At 43.0% G+C, this 27500-nt stretch overlaps 2 protein-coding genes across 13 annotated transcripts in view; both read right to left on the bottom strand.

The window, feature by feature from the left end:
• The window catches only part of LOC139412275 (RNA polymerase-associated protein LEO1-like), an 18820-nt gene extending 14623 nt beyond the window's left edge, over positions 1–4197 (bottom strand). The window contains exons 1-5 of the mRNA XM_071159116.1: positions 4140–4197; positions 3624–3775; positions 3266–3540; positions 2714–3147; positions 1460–1777 (exon numbers count right to left, since the gene is read on the bottom strand). Of these exons, the coding sequence (XP_071015217.1) occupies positions 1460–1777; positions 2714–3147; positions 3266–3540; positions 3624–3775; positions 4140–4197 (1237 nt within the window). The remainder of the gene's footprint in view (positions 1–1459; positions 1778–2713; positions 3148–3265; positions 3541–3623; positions 3776–4139) is intronic.
• Positions 4198–17609: 13412 nt separating this feature from the next.
• The window catches only part of LOC139411756 (tropomodulin-3-like), a 51630-nt gene continuing 41739 nt past the window's right edge, over positions 17610–27500 (bottom strand). For 5 of the 12 annotated variants that reach the window (XM_071158478.1, XM_071158479.1, XM_071158475.1 and 2 more), the window contains 4 exons: positions 27021–27128; positions 26595–26738; positions 23855–23999; positions 17610–20846 (listed from right to left, as the gene is read on the bottom strand). In XM_071158478.1, the coding sequence (XP_071014579.1) occupies positions 20815–20846; positions 23855–23999; positions 26595–26738; positions 27021–27128 (429 nt within the window). In that variant the 3' untranslated portion in view covers positions 17610–20814. The remainder of the gene's footprint in view (positions 20847–23854; positions 24000–26594; positions 26739–27020; positions 27129–27500) is intronic. The other 7 variants (XR_011634635.1, XR_011634633.1, XR_011634636.1 and 4 more) reach the window with 3 other exon arrangements.

Genomic DNA, 27500 nt, shown 5'->3' with positions numbered 1-27500 from the left:
GGATTATACCCTGACCCCTCCGCCTCCTCAAAGTGCATCGGAGTCGGCTTGGGTGGTATCCAGACTGTCATACCTTCATCCCCGGATATTCAGTAATACCAGCACTGAACACAAGGGGCGCTGTTTTCAAACCCCACTGAGCCTCTGCAATATGGAGGCTACCAATGCTAATAAGTACATGTGAAATCCCATAGTGAATGCTAGCTAAATGCTAACGAGCGCATTGCGAACATTTTAGAGTCTCTGACAAACTATTTGCAGAACAGACAATAGCGTTCTCCTGACCCACTAGGGGATTCTCCTGACCCACTAGGGGATTCTCCTGACCCACTAGGGGATTCTCCTGACCCACTAGGGGATTCTCCTGACCCACTAGGGGATTCTCCTGACCCACTAGGGGATTCTCTTCTGTTACCAAGCAAAGCTTGATTTTGGAAGAAACTAACCACTTAGCTAGATAACTAGCTACTAAATTAGCAAACCAAATGCACAACTGCAGAGCATTTAGCACCTTTTAGACAGTCAACTTAATAGTGAGAAGATATTTAGCTGTCAAATATGTGTAACTACATCTCCTGGCTAATGCTGCACAACAGTGAGTGACTCAAGGCTCCAGAATGTAAAATAATGTGACAGGAGACAAAGCAGACCACCAAGCGTATTGCACGTTGACTGCAGGTACTGTATTTCATAACATAAAAAGTAGCTACAAATATTCTAATTTATTAAATAAATGAGATAGTTACAACGTTATTGCAAAACCATCCTGTGGCTATTTCCAAATACACCGGGATACGGTATCCTGTATATATCAGGGTTCCTCAAATGGCGGCCCACTGGCCAAACGGTTTTTATTTAAGTTGAGCAAAACTGTTTTTTTTTTTTGTTGTTGTTTTTTTTACATAAAAGACTAAAAACACCAGGAAATCAGCTCCAAGTGATTTTAATTCTGGAAAATCGGTTCCCAAGTATTCCCATGCATTATACATACAAATGTAAGCAAGGTTTGATATAATGATGTTTTAGTCAAATATTATCTCTGTTTGGGTTTTTTTTGTGGTCAATTTGCAGTCTACAAATTATTTGTAATTATGTTCCGGACCCCTTCCGGAACATCCACTCAAGAATAATATATTTTTATATATATTTTTTTTAAATCAGCCTGCGGCTGAATCTAGTTGATGATCCCTGCTATATATGATATATACCGGCCAAGCCTACACCAGGAGGAACCTTGGATCTTCTCCCCTAGCATGCTTTGAGGAGACCTCCTATAGGACTCTTCAGATTAGGGTTGCATTTTTCTAAACGCCCAAGTTTTCCAGAATTCCCGGTTGGAAGACTCCCGGATTCAGGCGGGGATAAGCAGGAAATCCAGAATCCTCCAACCAGGATTTCTGGAAAACCAGGGATTTTTAGGAAAGTTATTTTTGCAACCAGCCTTCAGATCTAGGTTTACCTTTACCCTTCTTCTTGGCTCCAACGTCGCTGTCAGAGTCTGAGCCAGACGCCGCCATCTTCTTCTTGGCTCCAACGTCGCTGTCAGAGTCTGAACCAGACGCCGCCATCTTCTTCTTGGCTCCAACGTCGCTGTCAGAGTCTGAGCCAGACGCCGCCATCTTCTTCTTGGCTCCAACATCGCTGTCAGAGTCTGAGCCAGACGCCACCGCCATCTCCTTCTTGGCTCCAACATCGCTGTCAGAGTCCGAGGCAGACGCCATCTTCTTGTTCTTCCGTCCGACGAAGTCATCCTCGCTGTCACTGCCCTTCGCAGACTCTGAAGCACGCACACACACACACCATTTAATTATTATAATTCTCCTGTAGACTTCCAGTCATTCCTCAAACAAAGATTAAAGATAATTTTACTGGTCAATTGCACACAAGGTCCAATAGAAATGTTATTCAGACCCCTTGACTTTTTCCACATTTTGTTACGTTACAGTCTTATTCTAAAATTGATTAAATGATTTTGACAGGATTGTATCGAGGTACAGATCTGAGGAAGGGTACCAAAAAAATGTCTGAAGCATTTAAGGTCCCCAAGAACACAGTGGCCTCCATCATTCTTAAATGGAAGAAGTTTGGAACCACCAAGACTCTTCCTAGAGCTGGACGCCCGGACAAACTGAGCAGTCGGAGGAGAAGGGCCTTGGTCAGAGAGGTGACCAAGCACCCAATGGTCACTCTGACAGAGCTCCAGAGTTCCTCTGTGGAGATGGGAGAACCTTCCAGAAGAACAACCATCTCTACAGCAGTGACCTGTATGGCCAGACAGAAGCCACTCCTCAGTAAAAGGCACATGACAGCCCACTTGGAGTTTGCCAAAAGGCACCTAAAGGACTTTTAGACCATGATAAAAAATATTTTCTGGTTTGATGAAACCAAGATTGAACTGTTTGGCCTGAATGCCAAGTGTCACAATGCGCTGTGTAGAGGTTTTTTTAGTGGTAAGGGGAGCTGCCAGACTGGGTTCACAGGGAACTGCTGCTGTGGGGGGTTAAGTGCCTTGTTCAAGGGCACAGCAGCAACCAATAGCATATAGGATGTGATACAACAGTATCATATGGATAAGGCTTGATAGAGTACATTAATACAAGAGAAAAGCAGATGTGGCTGAAGGTTGCTACAATTTTCTTTTCAAACTCCAAGGCTGATCTAGTGAGTGGCTAGAGGAAGGTCCTTCAGACCACACACACACTTTCTTCAATACCTGACTTCTTCCTGCTCCTGTGCCCCGCCCTGTCCTCATCAGAATTATCTCGCTCTTCGTCCGATTGGTGCCGCTTCTTCTCCTCTTCCTCATCCTCTGATTGGTCACTCTTAGCCCCTCCTCCCCACTTTTCATCATCTGATTGGTTCTCCTTGCCTGACCCCTCCCCATCTGAGTGGGGGGTTCCGGGCCCTGAGTGGGGGGTGCCGGGCCCTGAGTGGGGGGTGCCGGGGTCTGACATGGGGGTGCCGGGGTCTGACAGGGGGGTGCCGGGCGCCGAGTGTGGGGTGCCGGGCGCCGAGTGGGGGGTGCCGGGAGCCGAGTGGGGGGTGCCGGGAGCCGAGTGGGGGGTGCCGGGCGCCGAGTGGGGGGTGCCGGGAGCCGAGTGGGGGGTGCCGGGAGCCGAGTGGGGGGTGCCGGGGTCGCTATGGATACTGGCAGGAAAAAAAGTTATTATGAATTATGTACATTCCAATGAAATTTGTTTTCACTCAAAGTGCTTTCAATACCAGATGAAAAAGCACTAGCCTATATAAAACCATTCCTCCTCACCTCTTCTCAGAGCGAGCACTGCCCCTCCCAGACCTGGGGCTCCCCACCCCCGATACTGGACTGCCTGCCTCTGACCTTCGATCTCCATCTTCCTCCTCTTCCTCCCGGTGCCCTCTCTCCGACCCACTGTGCTGCTCCGCGTCTGACTGGTCATTGTCCTCGGGCTCCGAGTGCATGCTGGCGTCCGACTGGTTTCCTGAGCGTTCCGACAGGTTTGATTGGTTGTCGCTGTGTCGGCTCTGGCGTTCCTCTTCACTGTCATCCCCAAACAGCTCCTGGTTCATAGAGTTATACCATGTCATTATTGAGGTTAAGAGTGTTTCCTGTGTGTGTATGTACTGAAACAACTGGACCTCACCTTGGTGTTGGGCTTTCCCCCATCTTGTCCATCATCATCATCTCTCCCGCTGTCGCTGCCGCTGCCGGAGGCGTTACTATGGGAACGGGACCTGGGCATCTCCGGCTCAGATTCAGAACCTGAACCAGAGCCAGACGCCACGGCTGAGACCACTGCACACACACACACACACACACACACACACACACACACACACACACACACACACACACACACACAGTCATGTTAGCTTTCAGCAGAGGGGAAATGTACATGCATGTGAAATAAACACAAATACTAACGTTAGCTACGTTTGGTTCTAGTTAGGTTGTTGATGGATATTCTCAAAGGTCCTCTTTACTAACGTTAGCTACTTGTTAGCTACTTAACGTTAGCTTCGCTAGCATCAGCCAACCGGCCTTAGCTAGATCACATTAGCTAACTTACTAGCTGTAACTGCATAAAGCTATTCATCTAGCGTAACTTTAGACGTGTTTAGCTAACTTTTCGGAACAGCATTTTGATGGCTAACTTCACCTCTTTGTTCGTTGTCACTGTCCCCATCACTCCCGAACAGTTCGTCCATGTCCGCCATTTCTTTCGATGAGGACGAACCGGAAGTGACAGATGAGCGTTTTCCCAGTTCAGCACGACACGATTAACTGCGTTGAATATCCACCGGGTGGCGGCAGATGAGCGCTGTGAAATAAGGTGCACGTAAACATGCATCAGATTAATACGTTAATGGAAATCATTGTGTTATTTTATCATTTAACCCTGACATAAAAGATTGCAGTTTATAAAAGTGCAGAATCTGTAGTCGACTGTGGTATTTTGGACGCAGTAATTGCAGAATAACTGCTGTGTACTACACTCTAATTGCAGTATTTTTTTTGTAAGGGTGCTGAGAGTGAGCAGTGCGGAGCATCAATGCTGGGTGATGACACGCAGCACAGGACCTTTCTCATCTGGTAGAGAGAGGGGCTCACCTGTTGAACAATAAAGATCCTGGAATTATTTTCTTTTAAACATTTTTATTTCACCTTTATTTAACCAGGTAGGCCAGTTGAGAACACCTTTATTTAACCAGGTAGGCTAGTTGAGAACACCTTTATTTAACCAGGAAGGCTAGTTGAGAACACCTTTATTTAACCAGGTAGGCCAGTTGAGAACACCTTTATTTAACCAGGTAGGCCAGTTGAGAACACCTTTATTTAACCAGGTAGGCTAGTTGAGAACACCTTTATTTAACCAGGTAGGCCAGTTGAGAACACCTTTATTTAACCAGGTAGGCTAGTTGAGAACACCTTTATTTAACCAGGTAGGCCAGTTGAGAACAAGTTCTCATTAACAACTGCGACCTGGCCAAGATAAAGCAAAGCAATTCGACAAAAACAACAACAAACGTACAGTCAACAACACAAAAGAAAATAAAAATAGAACAATCTATGTACAGTGTGTGCAAATGTAGAAGATTAGAGAAGTAGGCAATAAATAGGCCCTAGAGGCGAAAATAATTACAATTTAGCATTAATACTGGAGTGATGCAGTTGAAGTCGGAAGTTTACATACACCTTAGCCAAATACATTTAAACTCAGTTTTTCACAATTCCTCTGGGTGGTCATTTCTGTTTGAAAAAGCTAGCTTTTGCTTTCCTAACTGACTGAGTATATTGGTTCCTGACTTCCCTGAAAAGTTGCATATCGCGGGGGCTATTCGATGCTAATGCAGAACGCCACAGGATGGGCTATATCTGTTCTTAGTTCATTTTTTTGAACGGGGCATGCTAATTTAAGATGGAGAGGAAAGTACTCTTGAAGAGCAACCAGGCATCCTCTGCTGACAGGATGAGGTCAATATCCTTCCATGATACCCGGGCCAGGTCGATTAGAAAGGCCTGCTCGCTGAAGTGTTTTAGGGAGCGTTTGACAGTGATGAGGGGTGGTCATTTGACCATGGACCCAGTACGCACGCAGGCAATGAGAAAGTGATCGCTGAGATCCTGGTTGAAGACAGCAGAGGTGTATTTAGAGGGCAGGTATGGGGAGAGAGAGAGATTTATCAAATTGTCTTTTTACCAAATTACCATATGACAGACCACGTATTCACCCTGCACACCATAATTGACAAACAAAACAACCAAAACAAAGGCAAAGTCTTCTCATGCTGTCAAAAAGAGGGAGCCATCCGCGTCGGGGTGCCCAGCCTTTGTACTCCCGGCAGAGGGAGCCAACGTCACATGCACGTACCTCCCCTCTATCACTAAACCCCGGGGAGACCTCCCTGGATACCACACCATCTACTGGGTGAAATACCACAATGTGACATCACAGCAGCAAGATTTGTGACCTGTTGCCACACGGGCAACCAATGAAGAACAAACACCATTGTAAATATGACCCATATTTATGTTTATTTATTTCCCCTTTTGTACTTTAACTATTTGCACATCGTTACAACACTGTATATATACATAATATGACATTTAAAATGTCTCTATTCCTTTGGAACTTTTGTTTATTATCTATTTCACTTGCTTTGGCATTGTAAACATATGTTTCTCACGCCAATACAGCCCTTTGAATTGAATTGAGAGAGAGAGAGAGAGAGTGAGAGAGAGAGAGAGAGAGAGAGAGGGAGAGGGAGGGAGAGAGAGAGAGAAAGAGAGAGAGAGCGAGAGAGAGAGGGAGAGAAAACAAACTCCCTGTCTGCTGCCAGAAGAGAGAGAGGGGAGTTGTACTGACATGCTCTATCACTCACATTGTGCTCTTAAATACAGGTCGACCTAGGGTGACTTTAAAACTAAAACACACACACACACACACACACACACACACACACACACACACATGCTTTACACCCGGAAACCAAACACACTGCTGCCACGCCGTGTGCATGTTACATCATCCCTTTCACCTTGACCCTGGATTCAGTCCAGTTGGTTTGTTTATTCTCAACATGATCGCAGCCCACACAGAGTCCTGTGCCCCACCCTCTAACCCTGCCCGTGATCCTGACAAAACCACACACACTCAGTAATGATGGTCACATTTAATAACACAAACACCTGTGTGTTTAATGAATAAGGAAACAAATAGAAGACGCTCAACCAACGTGAGAAGGGGTGCAACCAAAAATCATAACAACATTTGGAAGGAATAGGAACACATCAATAGGAATATTAAATGAATAGAAAAATACTTATGTCACGTTGTGAGAAATGTACCGGACTGGTGTATTTGAGAAGACCAATGAACTGAGTCCAGAGCAGCTAGTGGTTAGGAAGAGCCCCTAACCACTGATCTCGGATCAGAGCTGTCCCTAACCACTGATCCAGGGTCAGAGCTGTCCCTAACCACTGATCCAGGGTCAGAGCTGTCCCTAACCACTGATCCAGGGTCAGAGCTGTCCCTAACCACTGATCTAGGGTCAGAGCTGTCCCTAACCACTGATCTCGGGTCAGAGCTGTCCCTAACCACTGATCTCGGGTCAGATCTGTCCCTAACCACTGATCTCGGGTCAGAGCTGTCCCTAACCACTGATCTCGGGTCAGAGCTGTCCCTAACCACTGATCTCGGGTCAGAGCTGTCCCTAACCACTGATCTAGGGTCAGAGCCGTCCCTAACCACTGATCTCGGGTCAGAGCTGTCCCTAACCACTGATCTCGGGTCAGAGCTGTCCCTAACCACTGATCTCGGGTCAGAGCTGTCCCTAACCACTGATCTAGGGTCAGAGCCGTTCCTAACCACTGATCTCGGGTCAGAGCTGTCCCTAACCACTGATCTCGGGTCAGAGCTGTCCCTAGCCACTGGTCTAGGGTCAGAGCCGTCCCTAACCACTGATCTAGGGTCAGATCTGTTCCTAACCACTGATCCAGGGTCAGAGCTGTCCCTAGCCACTGGTCTAGGGTCAGAGCCGTCCCTAACCACTGATCTAGGGTCAGAGCTGTCCCTAACCACTGATCTCGGGTCAGAGCTGTCCCTAGCCACTGGTCTAGGGTCAGGTCTACAGTTTTCCATCCCCCTAATGGTTAGGACTGGAGAGTGAAGTCATCTGGTCCTAGATCTGTGATTAGGGGCGACTTCTACCACTGCAGTAAAACCCTATCAGGCCTGATCTGGCAAAGCTTCTCATTAAAACTGATTTCAGACGACAGAACTATAAATCTCATAATCTCATCTGAACTCCAGTTTGCCTGACCTCACTTCACAGGCAAAAAACGGATCCAAGTCTTACTGGCTTCAGCTGCGTTCACTTACTACTACCTGTGAGAAGGGCTTCTCTGCATATCTCTATATCTCTATATCTCTAGACCTATATCTCTGATATCTCTAGGTCCATATCTCTATATCTCTGATGTCTCTTGGCCTATATCTCTGATTTCTCTAGGCCCATATATCTATATCTCTGATATCTCTTGGCCTATATCTCTATCTCTATGTTTCTGATATCTCTAGGCCTATATCTCTGATATCTCTAGGCCCATATCTCTATATCTCTGATATCTCTAGGCCCATAGCTCTATATCTCTGATATCTCTAGGCCTATATCTCTGATATCTCTAGGCCCATATCTGTATATCTCTGATATCTCTGGGCCCATATCTATGATATCTCTAGGCCCATATCTCTATATCTCTGATATCTCTAGGCCTATATCTCTGATATCTCTAGGCCCATATCTCTATATCTCTGATATCTCTAGGCCTATATCTCTGATATCTCTAGGCCCATATCTCCATATCTCTGATATCTCTAGGCCTATATCTCTATATCTCTGATATCTCTAGGCCTATATCTCTGATGTCTCTAGGCCTATATCTCTGATATCTCTAGGCCTATATCTCTATATCGCTGATATCTCTAGGCCTATATCTCTGATATCTCTAGGCCCATATCTATATCTCTGATATCTCTAGGCCTATATCTCTATATCTCTGATATCTCTAGGCCTATATCTCTGATATATCTAGGCCCAAATCTCTATATCTCTGATATCTCTAGGCCTATATCTCTGATATCTCTAGGCCCATATCTCTATATCTCTGATATCTCTAGGCCCATAGCTCTATATCTCTGATATCTCTAGGCCCATATCTCTATATCTCTGATATCTCTAGGCCCATATCTCTATATCTCTGATATCTCTAGGCCTATATCTCTGATATCTCTAGGCCCATATCTCTATATCTCTGATATCTCTAGGCCTATATCTCTGATATCTCTAGGCCCATATCTCTATATCTCTGATATCTCTAGGCCTATATCTCTATATCTCTGATATCTCTAGGCCCATATCTCTATATCTCTGATATCTCTAGGCCTATATCTCTATATCTCTGATATCTCTAGGCCCATATCTCTATATCTCTGATATCTCTAGGCCCATATCTCTATATCTCTGATATCTCTAGGCCCATATCTCTATATCTCTGATATCTCTAGGCCCATAGCTCTATATCTCTGATATCTCTAGGCCTATATCTCCATATCTCTGATATCTCTAGGCCCATAGCTCTATATCTCTGATATCTCTAGGCCTATATCTCCATATCTCTGATATCTCTAGGCCCATAGCTCTATATCTCTGATATCTCTAGGCCTATATCTCTGATATCTCTAGGCCCATAGCTCTATATCTCTGATATCTCTAGGCCCATATCTCCATATCTCTGATATCTCTAGGCCCATATCTCTATATCTCTGATATCTCTAGGCCTATATCTCTATATCTCTGATATCTCTAGGCCCATATCTCTATATCTCTGATATCTCTAGGCCCATATCTCTATATCTCTAGGCCTATATCTCCATATCTCTGATATCTCTAGGCCCATAGCTCTATATCTCTGATATCTCTAGGCCTATATCTCTGATATCTCTAGGCCCATAGCTCTATATCTCTGATATCTCTAGGCCCATATCTCCATATCTCTGATATCTCTAGGCCCATATCTCTATATCTCTGATATCTCTAGGCCTATATCTCTATATCTCTGATATCTCTAGGCCCATATCTCTATATCTCTGAAATCTCTAGGCCCATATCTCTATATCTCTGATATCTCTAGGCCCATATCTCTATATCTCTGATATCTCTAGGCCCATATCTCTATATCTCTGAAATCTCTAGGCCCATATCTCTATATCTCTGATATCTCTAGGCCTATATCTCTGATATCTCTAGGCCCATATCTCTATATCTCTGATATCTCTAGGCCTATATCCCTGATATCTCTAGGCCCATATCTCTATATCTCTGATATCTCTAGGCCTATATCTCTGATATCTCTAGGCCCATATCTCTATATCTCTGATATCTCTATGCCCATATCTCTGATATCTCTAGGCCTATATCTCTGATATCTCTAGGCCTATATCTCTATATCTCTGATATCTCTAGGCCTATATATCTGATATCTCTAGAACCATATCTCTATATCTCTGATATCTCTAGGCCTATATCTCTATATCTCTGATATCTCTAGGCCTATATCTCTGATATCTCTAGGCCCATATCTCTATATCTCTGATATCTCTAGGCCTTTATCTCTGATATCTCTAGGCCCATATCTCTATATCTCTGATATCTCTAGGTCCATATCTCTATATCTCTGATATCTCTAGGCCCATATCTCTATATCTCTGATATCTCTAGGCCCATATCTCCATATCTCTGATATCTCTAGGCCCATATCTCTATATCTCTGATATCTCTAGGCCTATATCTCTATATCTCTGATATCTCTAGGCCCATATCTCTATATCTCTGATATCTCTAGGCCCATATCTCTATATCTCTAGGCCTATATCTCCATATCTCTGATATCTCTAGGCCCATAGCTCTATATCTCTGATATCTCTAGGCCTATATCTCTGATATCTCTAGGCCCATAGCTCTATATCTCTGATATCTCTAGGCCCATATCTCCATATCTCTGATATCTCTAGGCCCATATCTCTATATCTCTGATATCTCTAGGCCTATATCTCTATATCTCTGATATCTCTAGGCCCATATCTCTATATCTCTGAAATCTCTAGGCCCATATCTCTATATCTCTGATATCTCTAGGCCCATATCTCTATATCTCTGATATCTCTAGGCCCATATCTCTATATCTCTGAAATCTCTAGGCCCATATCTCTATATCTCTGATATCTCTAGGCCTATATCTCTGATATCTCTAGGCCCATATCTCTATATCTCTGATATCTCTAGGCCTATATCCCTGATATCTCTAGGCCCATATCTCTATATCTCTGATATCTCTAGGCCTATATCTCTGATATCTCTAGGCCCATATCTCTATATCTCTGATATCTCTATGCCCATATCTCTGATATCTCTAGGCCTATATCTCTGATATCTCTAGGCCTATATCTCTATATCTCTGATATCTCTAGGCCTATATATCTGATATCTCTAGGCCCATATCTCTATATCTCTGATATCTCTAGGCCTATATCTCTATATCTCTGATATCTCTAGGCCTATATCTCTGATATCTCTAGGCCCATATCTCTATATCTCTGATATCTCTAGGCCTTTATCTCTGATATCTCTAGGCCCATATCTCTATATCTCTGATATCTCTAGGCCCATATCTCTATATCTCTGATATCTCTAGGCCCATATCTCTGATATCTCTGATATCTCTAGGCCCATAGCTCTATATCTCTGATATCTCTAGGCCTATATCTCCATATCTCTGATATCTCTAGGCCCATAGCTCTATATCTCTGACATCTCTAGGCCTATATCTCCATATCTCTGATATCTCTAGGCCCATATCTCTGATATCTCTAGGCCTATATCTCCATATCTCTGATATCTCTAGGCCCATATCTCTGATATCTCTAGGCCCATATCTCTATATCTCTGATATCTCTAGGCCTATATCTCTATATCTCTGATATCTCTAGGCCCATATCTCTGATATCTCTAGGCCTATATCTCTATATCTCTGATATCTCTAGGCCTATATCTCTGATATCTCTAGGCCTATATCTCTGATATCTCTAGGCCCATATCTCTGATATCTCTAGGCCTATATCTCTGATATCTCTAGGCCTATATCTCTGATATCTCTAGGCCCATATCTCTGATATCTCTAGGCCTATATCTCTGATATCTCTAGGCCCATATCTCTGATATCTCTAGGCCTATATCTCTATATCTCTGATATCTCTAGGCCCATATCTCTATATCTCTGATATCTCTAGGCCCATATCTCTATATCTCTGATATCTCTAGGCCCATAGCTCTATATCTCTGATATCTCTAGGCCTATATCTCCATATCTCTGATATCTCTAGGCCCATATCTCTGATATCTCTAGGCCTATATCTCCATATCTCTGATATCTCTAGGCCCATATCTCTGATATCTCTAGGCCCATATCTCTATATCTCTGATATCTCTAGGCCTATATCTCTATATCTCTGATATCTCTAGGCCCATATCTCTGATATCTCTAGGCCTATATCTCTATATCTCTGATATCTCTAGGCCTATATCTCTGATATCTCTAGGCCTATATCTCTGATATCTCTAGGCCTATATCTCTGATATCTCTAGGCCCATATCTCTGATATCTCTAGGCCTATATCTCTGATATCTCTAGGCCTATATCTCTGATATCTCTAGGCCCATATCTCTGATATCTCTAGGCCTATATCTCTGATATCTCTAGGCCCATATCTCTGATATCTCTAGGCCTATATCTCTATATCTCTGATATCTCTAGGCCTATATCTCTGATATATCTAGGCCTATATATCTCTGATATCTCTGATATCTCTAGGCCTATATCTCTATATCTCTGATATCTCTAGGCCTATATCTCTATGTCTCTGATATCTCTAGGCCTATATCTCTATATCTCTGATATCTCTAGGCCTATATCTCTATATCTCTGATATCTCTAGGCCTATATATCTCTATATCTCTGATATCTCTAGGCCCATATCTCTATATCTCTGATATCTCTAGGCCCATATCTCTATATCTCTGATATCTCTAGGCCTGTATCTCTATATCTCTGATATCTCTAGGCCCATATCTCTGATATCTCTAGGCCTATATCTCTGATATCTCTAGGCCTATATCTCTGATATCTCTAGGCCTATATCTCTGATATCTCTAGGCCCATATCTCTGATATCTCTAGGCCTATATCTCTGATATCTCTAGGCCTATATCGCTGATATCTCTAGGCTCATATCTCTGATATCTCTAGGCCTATCTCTGATATCTCTAGGCATATATCTCTATATCTCTGATATCTCTAGGCCTACATCTCTATATCTCTGATATCTCTAGGCCTATATCTCTGATATCTCTAGGCCCATATCTCTATATCTCTGATATCTCTAGGCCTATATCTCTGATATCTCTAGGCCCATCTCTATATCTCTGATATCTCTAGGCCCATATCTCTATATCTCTGATATCTCTAGGCCCATATCTCTATATCTCTGATATCTCTAGGCCTATATCTCTGATATCTCTAGGCCCATATCTCTATATCTCTGATATCTCTAGGCCTATATCTCTGATATCTCTAGGCCCATATCTCTATATCTCTGATATCTCTAGGCCCATATCTCTATATCTCTGATATCTCTAGGCCCATATCTCTATATCTCTGATATCTCTAGGCCCATAGCTCTATATCTCTGATATATCTAGGCCTATATCTCCATATCTCTGATATCTCTAGGCCCATAGCTCTATATCTCTGATATCTCTAGGCCTATATCTCCACATCTCTGAAATCTCTAGGCCCATATCTCTGATATCTCTAGGCCTATATCTCCATATCTCTGATATCTCTAGGCCCATAGCTCTATATCTCTGATATCTCTAGGCCTATATCTCCATATCTCTGATATCTCTAGGCCCATATCTCTGATATCTCTAGGCCCATATCTCTATATCTCTGATATCTCTAGGCCTATATCTCCATATCTCTGATATCTCTAGGCCCATATCTCTGATATCTCTAGGCCTATATCTCTATATCTCTGATATCTCTAGGCCTATATCTCTGATATCTCTAGGCCTATATCTCTGATATCTCTAGGCCTATATCTCTGATATCTCTAGGCCCATATCTCTGATATCTCTAGGCCTATATCTCTGATATCTCTAGGCCCATATCTCTGATATCTCTAGGCCTATATCTCTATATCTCTGATATCTCTAGGCCTATATCTCTGATATCTCTAGGCCTATATATCTCTGATATCTCTGATATCTCTAGGCCTATATCTCTATATCTCTGATATCTCTAGGCCTATATCTCTATATCTCTGATATCTCTAGGCCTATATATCTCTGATATCTCTGATATCTCTAGGCCTATATCTCTATATCTCTGATATCTCTAGGCCTATATCTCTATATCTCTGATATCTCTAGGCCTATATCTCTATATCTCTGATATCTCTAGGCCCATATCTCTGATATCTCTAGGCCTATATCTCTGATATCTCTAGGCCCATATCTCTGATATCTCTAGGCCTATGTCTCTGATATCTCTAGGCCCATATCTCTGATATCTCTAGGCCCATATCTCTGATATCTCTAGGCCTATGTCTCTGATATCTCTAGGCCCATATCTCTGATATCTCTAGGCCTATATCTCTGATATCTCTAGGCCTATATCTCTGATATCTCTAGGCCCATATCTCTATATCTCTGATATCTCTAGGCCCATATCTCTATATCTCTGATATCTCTAGGCCCATATCTCTATATCTCTGATATCTCTAGGCCCATATCTCTATATCTCTGATATCTCTAGGCCTATATCTCTGATATCTCTAGGCCTATATATCTCTGATATCTCTGATATCTCTAGGCCTATATCTCTATATCTCTGATATCTCTAGGCCTATATCTCTATATCTCTGATATCTCTAGGCCTATATCTCTATATCTCTGATATCTCTAGGCCTATATATCTCTGATATCTCTGATATCTCTAGGCCTATATCTCTATATCTCTGATATCTCTAGGCCTATATATCTCTATATCTCTAGGCCTATATATCTCTATATCTCTAGGCCTATATCTCTGATATCTCTAGGCCCATATCTCTGATATCTCTAGGCCCACATCTCTATATCTCTGATATCTCTAGGCCCATATCTCTGATATCTCTAGGCCCATATCTCTATATCTCTGACATCTGTCTTTGTGATATTCTGATGTTTGATTATGATGTTGGGTATGACACTGGGTGGACAATAACTATTGTCCACTATCTATTATCAGTTTCTATTATATTCTGTGGAACGTCGAGAGAGCTTGTCTGGTAACCATGGTTACACCACAACTTCTGCTTCAGTGTTCTCTATTACAGTACAGACCTCTGCTGTGATAACACCCCATACGTGAGAGAGAGAGAGAGAGAGAGAGAGAGAGATGGAAACTGTTCTCATGATCTGTTCTCCATTCTTCTCTCTCTCTCTCTCTCTTTCTTTCTCTCTCTGTCTTCTCAGGGAGTGGAAACTCATGACTCATTCATTTCCCCTCTGGCCAGAGTCCCACAGAGGTCCACTACGGCAACCAGATCCAACGCTACACACACACACACATTATGAAAGTGGGATCCAACCCCCCCCCCCCCTCACACACTAGGGCAGTGAGATCCAACACTGCCACAGTTAACCCAGAGAGGAATGTAGTCACTCATGACATCATCCTGCAGGCATGTGCAAACAATCACAGAAACTGGATCTAATTAGAGGACGTCTCTCTCACACACACACACACACACACACACACACACACACACACACACACACACACACACACACACACACACACACTCCTGTAGAATCCTTCCAACTACACTGAACAAAAATATAAACGCAACATGTAAAGTGTTGGTCCCATGAACTGAAATAAATCATCCCAGAAAATTTCCATTCGTACAAAAAGCTTATTTCTCTCAAATGTTGTGCACAAATTTGTTTCCATCCATGTTAGTGAGCATCGTGTGGCATATCAAGAAGCTGATTAAAGAGCATGATCATCACATCCCTGGGTCGCTCCTCTTTTTAGTTCGCTGCAGCTCGCGACTGGATCGAGCTGCAACAAAACACTCAAACTGGACAGTTTTATCTCCATCTCTTCATTCAAAGACTCCATCATGGACACTTACTGACAGTTGTGGCTGCTTCGCGTGATGTATTGTTGTCTCTACCTTTGTGCTGTTGTCTGGGCCCAATAATGTTTGTACCATGTTTTGTTCTGCTACCATGTTGTGTTGCTACCATGCTGTGTTGCCATGTGTTGTTTGTCTTGCTATGTTGTTGTCTTTAGGTCTCTCTTTATGTAGTGTTGTGTTGTCTGTCTTGCTATGTTGTTGTCTTTAGGTCTCTCTTTATGTAGTGTTGTGTTGTCTGTCTTGCTATGTTGTTGTCTTTAGGTCTCTCTTTATGTAGTGTTGTGTTGTCTGTCTTGTTGTCTTTAGGTCCCTCTTTATGTAGTGTTGTGTTGTCTGTCTTGTTGTCTTTAGGTCTCTCTTTATGTAGTGTTGTGTTGTCTGTCTTGTTGTGATGTGTGTTTTGTCCTATATTTTTTGTATACATTTAAAAAGAAATCCCAGCCCCTGTCCCCGCAGGAGGCCTTTTGCCTTTTGGGCCAGTAACCGACAAGGTACAAATCAAGGTACAACTCTGTTGTTCTGCCCCCGAACAAGGCAGTTGACCCACTGTTCCTAGGCCGTCATTGTAAATAAGAATTTGTTCCTAACCGACTTGCCTAGTTAAATAAAGGTTACATTTTACATTTTAAATTAAAAAGTCTATCTGCCCGGTACAGTTGAAACCGGGATTTATCAGAGAAGAGCACACTTCTCCAGCGTGGCCAATGGCCATAAAAGGTGAGTATTTACCCACTGATGGTTTGCTGATGTCGGGTTATGGTGTGGGCAGGCATAAGCTACGAATAAATGTGCCTTTTATTGATGGCAATTTGAATGCACAGAAATAACCTTAAACAGATTCTGAGGTCCGTTGTTGTGTCGTTCATTCACCTCCATCACCTCATGTTTCAGCATGATAACGCACGGCCTCATGTCGCAAGGATCTGTACACAGTTCCTGGAAGCTGAAAATGTCCCATGGCCTGCATTCTCACCAGACATGTCACCCATTGAGCATGTTTGGGATGCTCTGGATCAACATATACGACAGCGTGTTCCAGTTCCCAGCCCATTTCCAGCAACTTCACACAGCCATTGAAGAGGAGTGGGACAACATTCCACAGGCCACAATCAACAACCTGATCAACTCTGTGAAGGAGATGTGTCACGCTGCATGAGGCAAATGGTGGTCACACCAGATACTGACTGGTTTTCTTTATCTAAGGTTTCTGTGATCAACAGCATATCTGTATTCCCAGTCATGTCAAATCCATAGATTAGAGCCTAATGCATTTTTCAATTGACGGATTTTCCTTATATGAAATGTAAACTCAGTAAAATCTTTGAAAATACTTCATGTTGCGTTTATATTTTTGTTCAGTGTATATAACGACCTGCCCGTATCACTATCGCTATGGGAATGCCCTTTGAACCCAAGGTGAGTTTCAAAGGGAGTCACACAACTCAACTAATTTTGCACGCCCAATTTTTCAGTTTTTGATTTGTTAAAAAAGTTTGAAATATCCAATAAATGTCGTTCCACTTCATGATTGTGTCCCACTTGTTGTTGATTCTTCACAAAAAAATACAGTTTTATATCTTTATGTTTGAAGCCTGAAATGTGGCAAAAGGTCGCAAAGTTCAAGGGGGCCGAATACTTTCGCAAGGCACTGTAAATGCATGATGTTGAGACGGATTGCTCTTCCTGGAACAAAGACATTGATTACAACACCATAAATAGTTCACCTTGGGAAACAATAAAAAAAAAAGTTATTGAATTGAATTCAGTAGGACTATAAAATACTGCACATGAACCACATGGATGAAACGTGAAGACAACAGAGAGGAACAGCGTATGTAAAATCATTTATTGGTTGAGGACGTATTATAGTTGACATGGCCTTTCTACCAGGCTTGGTGGTTAATATTAACAGTACAGCTTCCTACTTCCTCTACTCTTTAGTCTCAGACATGGAGCTTCACCATTCAACAACAAAATCAAAAATCAAAATCATCTTTACATTTACTTGATACACACAGGTGTGTGTGTGACGGTGTGGAATGTGTGTGAGGGTTAAACATTATGAGATGGTCAACTATAACAATATACATGATTAAGATCAGATTATGGACAGAGCAGAGCACAGAGCCAGGTTACTATAGCCTGGGTTACACCCTATGGGCCCTGGTCAACAGGAAGCACACCATATAAGGAACAGGGAACCATTTGGGATTCAGACATTATAGTTAAGCAGATAGCATCACTCCAAATAACCTTAGTCAGCCAATCACATCGCTCTATCCCACCCACAGAATCAAGGCTGACTAACTGGCTGGTTCACCAGATGTGATTAAGAAACTAAACACGAGCATCGTATTGGTCCAGACAAACCACATGATCTCAACACGAGGACTTCCTACTCCAGATTACCACATTAACAACACATAGGACCAGTTTCCGGGACACAGATTCAGCAGTTTTGGTCCAGTAGGATTCATGTGAGTCCAGGAGGCCAGCCTGTAATTAAGCAATAAGGCACAGGGGGGGGTGGTATAGTGCCAATATACCACAGCTAAGGGTTGTTCTTAGGCACGACGCAGCGTGGAGTGCCTGGACACAGCCCTTAGCCGTGGTATATTTGCCATATAAACCCCCAAGGTGCCTTATTGCTATTAGAAACTGGTTACCAACGTAATTAGAGCAGTAAAAATTAAATGTTTTGTCATACCTGTGGTATACGGTCTGATGTAGCACGGCTGTCAGCCAATCAGCATTCAGGGCTTGAACCACCCAGTTTGTAATTCTTTATAAATGGTGAGTGTCAACATCAGGCTGTATTTTGTCTGTTTTACAGCAGGCTAGTGTTCTCCGGAGAATCCAGCTGAGTTTAACACAGCATGTTGGTTTTCTTCCATAGTGAGTAGCATGCCAGGGCTAGGAGGCGGTTCCAGACCACTGTGTGTGGTGTGTTGCTCTCTCCTGCGTCTCTCTCATTACCATGACATTCCTTCACACAGACACTTGACGGCCATCCTTCCTTGTTCCATCGCCATAAGCAACAACAGCCCAGCAGAGAGAAGGAACACAGTGCACATCAAAAATGACGACATTGTACACGACACTGTGCACTTCAAATTTAAAAAAACAAGTGTAATGAACCCAGATGTTGTTTTCTGTCTGATCTAACCTACTCTCTGACAGGATATGTGTAATCTAAAGAGAATATAGTGACATGGAGTGGCATCTCCTCACAAGTCCAGTATGTATGTAAGCGCTGCATATTAGTCTTTGGCATGGTTCAGTATCGGAGAAGCCCATTGGTTGAGCTGACGTTCACGCCAGACCAATAACAGGAGAGCAGAAGATCAGGTCAATGCTTCATCGTCGTGGATTTAAAAACCTCATATTTACTTGGTTAAATAACATCCACATACGTTTCCCAGTGACATAGAGGGACATAAAATAAAACCATTAAATCGGAGTCTGAATCGATTTAAAAAAAACTGTTTTGATTGAAAGAGATCCACCGTATTATCAATTGTAAGACTTTAATTCTTTAAGACTTTAAATTCTTTACGACAGTATTAAGACATCTATAAACGTTCTTCAGGGCTTGAGACTTTTTCAGAGAGGCAGCTGTTCTCATACACTCCTCAGAGTACACTACAGCTGCACCAACCCACCACATCCACCCCAGGAGGTTAACAGACGGCCCTACCAGGCCAACCCACCACATCCACCCCAGGAGGTTAACAGACGGCCCTACCAGGCCAACCCACCACATCCACCCCAGGAGGTTAACAGACAGCCATACCAGGACAACCCACCACATCCACCCCAGGAGGTTAACAGACAGCCCTACCAGGACAACCCACCACATCCACCCCAGGAGGTTAACAGACGGCCCTACCAGGACAACCCACCACATCCACCCCAGGAGGTTAACAGACAGCCCTACCAGGACAACCCACCACATCCACCCCAGGAGGTTAAATAGACGGCCCTACCAGGACAACCCACCACATCCACCCCAGGAGGTTAACAGACGGCCCTACCAGGCCAACCCACCACATCCACCCCAGGAGGTTAAACAGACAGCCCTACCAGGACAACCCACCACATCCACCCCAGGAGGTTAACAGACGGCCCTACCAGGACAACCCACCACATCCACCCCAGGAGGTTAACAGACAGCCCTACCAGGACAACCCACCACATCCACCCCAGGAGGTTAAATAGACGGCCCTACCAGGACAACCCACCACATCCACCCCAGGAGGTTAAATAGACGGCCCTACCAGGACAACCCACCACATCCACCCCAGGAGGTTAACAGACAGCCCTACCATCACATCAACCTCACTCTTCCCCCTGTGTAGGAAGCACTGATCAGAACCAAGAGATACAGCAGTCTAGCTAGGGAGGCCTGTCCCGTACCACTGTAGGGGTTGGAGGTCAGGGCCCTATACCACTGTAGGGTTAGAGGTCAGAGGTTAGGATAGTATGTTTAAAACCATGGTTACTTGGTTAGATTACAGTACTGTTCATGTTGCTCTAAACACAGTAAAAAAAAAACTGAAAATAAATCATTCAGAGAAAATTCAAAAAAAGAAAGCGCCTGAAATGAACTGAAAAAACGAAACAATAAGATGTACAGCTGTAGTTCTAACAATAGTATAATAAACAATAATAAACAATAATAACAACAACAACATGTGTGTATAGATATGTAGGTACTAGAGAGGGCTATTCCAGTTATTTCTCTTCTCCTCAGATAGATGATGTTAGCTGGGTCTCAAATGGAACCCTATTCTCTATAGGGCACGATCACAGCCCCTAGGGCTCGGATCATAAGTAGTGCACTACGTAGGGAACAAGGGTGCCATTTGGGACTCACAGTCCCGGTCTGGTTGAGGGCGCCTTGCTCCGGGTTTTGGCACAAGACTTTAACGTCCACGGTGAGATGAGACCAGGGGATTGGCTGAAAATGTATTCCATACGGCGAGATGAGACGACGGGACAGGTCTGGGAGACATGACAGGCTCCGCCTCTTACTGGTCCCCCTCCACTCGCCTCTTGCGGACTGGAGAGAAGACAGGAAGAGGACAAGGAGAAGAGGACAAGGAGGAATTGTACAGTGAGATAGAAACTTGATCAAAACACAGCAAACAACATGGTGATCAAACAATCCTAAAACAGTCCCGTGCTGGTCAGAAGAGACAGAAGAGTCCAACCCTATGATTTTAAAGTGCATACAAGCCCCCGTCAGTCAAACCAGCCCACGTCAGAGTCAAACCAGCCCACGTCAGAGTCAAACCAGCCCACGTCAGAGTCAAACCAGCCGTATGCTAACGAAGAGGTCAATCCAGCTTATGCTAACGAAGAGGTCAAACCAGCCTTATGCTAACGAAGAGGTCAAACCAGCCGTATGCTAACGAAGAAGTCAAACCAGCCGTATGCTAAAGAAGAAGTCAAACCAGCCTTATGCTAACGAATAGTCAAACCAGCCTTATGCTAACGAAGAGGTCAAACCAGCCTTATGCTAACGAAGAAGTCAAACCAGCCTTATGCTAACGAAGAAGTCAAACCAGCCTTATGCTAACGAAGAAGTCAGGGCTTCAGACAGGACAGGAGGAGAGAGGCCCTGGGCTTCAGACAGGACAGGAGGAGAGAGGCCCTGGGCTTCAGACAGGACAGGAGGAGAGAGGCCCAGGGCTTCAGACAGGACAAGAGGAGAGAGGCCCAGGGCTTCAGACAGGACAAGAGGAGAGGGGCCCTGGGCTTCAGACAGGACAAGAGGAGAGAGGCCCAGGGCTTCAGACAGGACAAGAGGAGAGAGGCCCAGGGCTTCAGACAGGACAGGAGGAGAGAGGCCCAGGGCTTCAGACAGGACAGGAGGAGAGAGGCCCAGGGCTTCAGACAGGACAAGAGGAGAGAGGCCCAGGGCTTCCGACAAGACAGGAGGAGAGAGGCCCTGGGCTTCAGACAGGACAAGATGAGAGAGGGAACAATGTCAAACGACAGGAAAGAAAGGAGGAAGAGCTCTTTCAACAGGACTAGAAGAAAAAAGTCTGTCTTCAAGAAGAGAAGCTAAATGTCGTCCTCACCAAAGCCCTGGGTATAAAACAACATGAACCAAATCCACCCACCCTCTGCGTCACCATGGAAACAGCTGGAAATGTGTCTTTGAGATGGTAGAATTATGATATAACACTGTTATAGTAACCCTATCAGACTGACTGTAGTATAATATACTGTGTTATAGTCAGACTGACTGTAGTATAATATACTGTGTTATAGTAACCCTGTCAGTCTGACTGTAGTATAATATACGGTGTTATAGTAACCCTGTCAGTCTGACTGTAGTATAATATACTGTGTTATAGTCAGACTGACTGTAGTATAATATACTGTGTTATAGTCAGTCTGACTGTAGTATAATATACTGTGTTATAGTCAGTCTGACTGTAGTATAATATACTGTGTTATAGTCAGTCTGACTGTAGTATAATATACTGTGTTATAGTCAGACTGACTGTAGTATAATATACTGTGTTATAGTCAGTCTGACTGTAGTATAATATACTGTGTTATAGTCAGTCTGCCTGTAGTATAATATACTGTGTTATAGTCAGTCTGACTGTAGTATAATATACTGTGTTATAGTCAGTCTGACTGTAGTATAATATACTGTGTTATAGTCAGACTGACTGTAGTATAATATACTGTGTTATAGTCAGACTGACTGTAGTATAATATACTGTGTTATAGTCAGTCTGCCTGTAGTATAATATACTGTGTTATAGTCAGTCTGACTGTAGTATAATATACTGTGTTATAGTCAGTCTGATTGTAGTATAATATACTGTGTTATAGTAACCCTGTCAGTCTGACTGTAGTATAATATACTGTGTTATAGTCAGTCTGACTGTAGTATAATATACTGTGTTATAGTCAGTCTGATTGTAGTATAATATACTGTGTTATAGTAACCCTGTCAGTCTGACTGTAGTATAATATACTGTGTTATAGTCAGTCTGACTGTAGTATAATATACTGTGTTATAGTCAGACTGACTGTAGTATAATATACTGTATTATAGTCAGTCTGACTGTAGTATAATATACTGTGTTATAGTCAGTCTGACTGTAGTATAATATACTGTGTTATAGTCAGTCTGACTGTAGTATAATATACTGTGTTATAGTCAGTCTGACTGTAGTATAATATACTGTGTTATAGTAACCCTGTCAGTCTGACTGTAACTATACTGTGTTATAGTTAGTCTGACTGTAGTATAATATACTGTGTTATAGTAACCCTGTCAGTCTGACTGTAGTATAATATACTGTGTTATAGTCAGTCTGACTGTAGTATAATATACTGTGTTATAGTCAGTCTGATTGTAGTATAATATACTGTGTTATAGTCAGTCTGATTGTAGTATAATATACTGTGTTATAGTCAGACTGACTATAGTATAATATACTGTGTTATAGTAACCCTGTCAGTATGACTGTAGTATAATATACTGTGTTATAGTAACCCTGTCAGTCTGACTGTAACTATACTGTGTTATAGTTAGTCTGACTGTAGTATAATATACTGTGTTATACTAACCCTGTCAGACTGACTGTAGTATAATATACTGTGTTATAGTCAGTCTGACTGTAGTATAATATACTGTGTTATAGTCAGTCTGACTGTAGTATAATATACTGTGTTATAGTAACCCTGTCAGTCAGACTGTAGTATAATATACTGTGTTATAGTCAGTCTGACTGTAGTATAATATACTGTGTTATAGTCACAGACTGTAGTATAATATACTGTGTTATAGTCAGACTGACTGTAGTATAATATACTGTGTTATAGTCAGACTGACTGTAGTATAATATACTGTATTATAGTCAGACTGACTGTAGTATAATATACTGTATTATAGTAACCCTATCAGACTGACTGTAGTATAATATACTGTGTTATAGTCACAGACTGTAGTATAATATACTGTGTTATAGGATTGGCCCAAAAGAGGCTAATCCTAAAAGCTGAGTGATGGTGTGTGTGTGTGTGTGTGTGTGTTCTTACTCAGGTCATTGTTCTTGGTGATAGCAGCAGCAGCTCTAGCCCGTGGGCCTTGCTGACAGAAGTGGTAGCCAAACTTCACTATGCTGTTGTTGTCCTCCAGCATCTTAGCCATCTCCATCTCTACTGAAGTCCCCAGCTGCTGCCTCTGTAGAGACACACACACGTCAAGAACCACACACACACGTCAAGAACCACACACACACATCAAGAACCACACACACACACATCAAGAACCACAAACACATCAAGAACCACACACACATCAAGAACCACACACACATCAAGAACCACACACACATCAAGAACCACACACACACACTCCGCTTGGTCTGACTCCTGGAGAAGTCAACAGTGCGTCACCGACCAACATTTTTTAGATGCCCTCCTGTTGACCACAGTGACAAAATGGAGCTGTTTTAAAGTTATTTTCCTGCAATTCTACACATTTTGCCATGTGGCTGAGAGAACATGTGAATCCTACACATTTTGCCATGTGGCTGACAGAACATTTGAATTCTACACATTTTGCCATGTGGCTGAGAGAACATGTGAATCCTACACATTTTGCCATGTGGCTGAGAGAACATTTGAATCCTACACATTTTGCCATGTGGCTGAGAGAACATTTGAATCCTACACCATTTTGCCATGTGGCTGACAGAACATTTGAATTCTACCCATTTTGCCATGTGGCTGACAGAACATGTGAATCCTACACCATTTTGCCATGTGGCTGACAGAACATTTGAATTCTACCCATTTTGCCATGTGGCTGACAGAACATGTGAATCCTACACCATTTTGCCATGTGGCTGACAGAACATTTGAATTCTACACATTTTGCCATGTGGCTGAGAGAACATTTGAATCCTACACCATTTTGCCATGTGGCTGACAGAACATTTGAATTCTACCCATTTTGCCATGTGGCTGACAGAACATGTGAATCCTACACCATTTTGCCATGTGGCTGACAGAACATTTGAATTCTACCCATTTTGCCATGTGGCTGACAGAACATGTGAATCCTACACCATTTTGCCATGTGGCTGACAGAACATTTGAATTCTACACATTTTGCCATGTGGCTGACAGAACATTTGAATTCTACACATTTTGCCATGTGGCTAAGAGAACATGTGAATCCTACACATTTTGCCATGTGGCTGAGAGAACATGTGAATCCTACACATTTTGCCATGTGGCTGAGAGAACATGTGAATCCTACACATTTTGCCATGTGGCTGACAGAACATTTGAATCCTACACATTTTGCCATGTGGCTGAGAGAACATGTGAATCCTACACATTTTGCCATGTGGCTGACAGAACATTTGAATTCTACACATTTTGCCATGTGGCTAAGAGAACATGTGAATCCTACACATTTTGCCATGTGGCTAAGAGAACATGTGAATCCTACACATTTTGCCATGTGGCTGAGAGAACATGTGAATCCTACACATTTTGCCATGTGGCTGACAGAACATTTGAATTCTACACATTTTGCCATGTGGCTGAGAGAACATTTGAATTCTACACATTTTGCCATGTGGCTGACAGAACATTTGAATTCTACACATTTTGCCATGTGGCTGACAGAACATTTGAATTCTACACATTTTGCCATGTGGCTGACAGAACATTTGAATTCTACACATTTTGCCATGTGGCTGAGAGAACATGTGAATCCTACACATTTTGCCATGTGGCTGAGAGAACATTTGAATCCTACACCATTTTGCCATGTGGCTGAGAGAACATGTGAATCCTACACCATTGTGCCATGTGGCTGAGAGAACATTTGAATCCTACACATTTTGCCATGTGGCTGACAGAACATGTGAATCCTACACCATTTTGCCATGTGGCTGAGAGAACATTTGAATCCTACACCATTTTGCCATGTGGCTGAGAGAACATGTGAATCCTACACATTTTGCCATGTGGCTGAGAGAACATTTGAATCCTACACCATTTTGCCATGTGGCTGAGAGAACATGTGAATCCTACACCATTTTGCCATGTGGCTGAGAGAACATGTGAATCCTACACATTTTGTCATGTGGCTGAGAGAACATTTGAATCCTACACCATTGTGCCATGTGGCTGAGAGAACATGTGAATCCTACACATTTTGCCATGTGGCTGAGAGAACATGTGAATCCTACACATTTTGCCATGTGGCTGAGAGAACATTTGAATCCTACACCATTGTGCCATGTGGCTGAGAGAACATGTGAATCCTACACATTTTTCCATGTGGCTGAGAGAACATTTGAATCCTACACCATTGTGCCATGTCTTAAGCAATCTGAGTGACTCAAACGTTGTAACTAAATGAACGGGGGCCCCACATCACAACAAATGTTTTTGAATTCTAGATTCTCCCTGACGTCCTAAATGTTTGGTGACTGTTAGATGATCTTTCTCTGTTTAGATTTTCTACTTTAGATCTGGTTTTAAGTTCCAGCTGAAAACTTTTTACCATCCTGAAAAATTGGACAAAAACCCCTGTAGTGAGTTAGTGTGTGTATAGTTAGTGTGATCATGTATGTGTGTATTTAGTGTGATGTGTGTTTATATTTAGTGTGTGTGTTACCTGGTTGTCTAGCTTGATCTCAGTGACAGTGAGTGTGTGTGTGTGTGTGTGTGTGTGTGCTACCTGGTTGTCTATCTTGATCTCAGTCAGTGTGTGTGTGTGTGTGTGTGTGTGTGTGTGTGTGTGTGTGTGTGTTACCTGGTTATCTATCTTGATCTCAGTCAGTGTGTCGTTGTCTCGGAGAGAGTCCACCAGAGCAGCAGCACCAGCGCTGGTGATGAAGTTAGACTCCAGGTTGAGACTCCGCAACCACTTGTTCTCCTTCAGCATCTCACTCATCGCCTGGGAGGGGGGGTAGTTAGGAGTGGGTTGGAGCAAAAACCTGCACACACACTTCTTCACAGACAGACACCCAGACAGACACCCACAGACAGACAGACACCCAGACAGACACCCAGACAGACAGACATAGACACCCACAGACAGATATAGACACCCACAGACAGACAGACACCCAGACAGGCACCTACAGACAGACATACAGACAGACATACAGACATACAGACATACACAGACACCCAGACAGACAGACAGGCACCTACAGACAGACAGACAGACACCCACCACAGCGATGGGGTCGTTGCTCCGTGTGGCGGCGAGGCTGAACTTCTTGACGTGTGTGTTCCTCTCCATGGCCTTGGCAAACTCCTTCAGCGTGGGAATGGGAATGTTCTGGAACACCAGGAAAATACAGGAGAATCACATCTTGTCTCCTTGTGTGTGTGTCAGTGAGTTTATATATATATACAGTGCCTTGCGAAAGTATTCGGCCCCCTTGAACTTTGCGACCTTTTGCCACATTTCAGGCTTCAAACATAAAGATATAAAACTGTATTTTTTTGTGAAGAATCAACAACAAGTGGGACACAATCATGAAGTGGAACGACATTTATTGGATATTTCAAACTTTTTTAACAAATCAAAAACTGAAAAATTGGGCGTGCAAAATTATTCAGCCCCTTTACTTTCAGTGCAGCAAACTCTCTCCAGAAGTTCAGTGAGGATCTCTGAATGATCCAATGTTGACTTAAATGACTAATGATG

This window comes from Oncorhynchus clarkii, chromosome 6 (assembly GCF_045791955.1).
Source record: "Oncorhynchus clarkii lewisi isolate Uvic-CL-2024 chromosome 6, UVic_Ocla_1.0, whole genome shotgun sequence".
In the NCBI taxonomy this organism is placed as follows: domain Eukaryota; kingdom Metazoa; phylum Chordata; class Actinopteri; order Salmoniformes; family Salmonidae; genus Oncorhynchus; species Oncorhynchus clarkii.
This window is presented reverse-complemented; position numbering and strand designations above follow the sequence as displayed.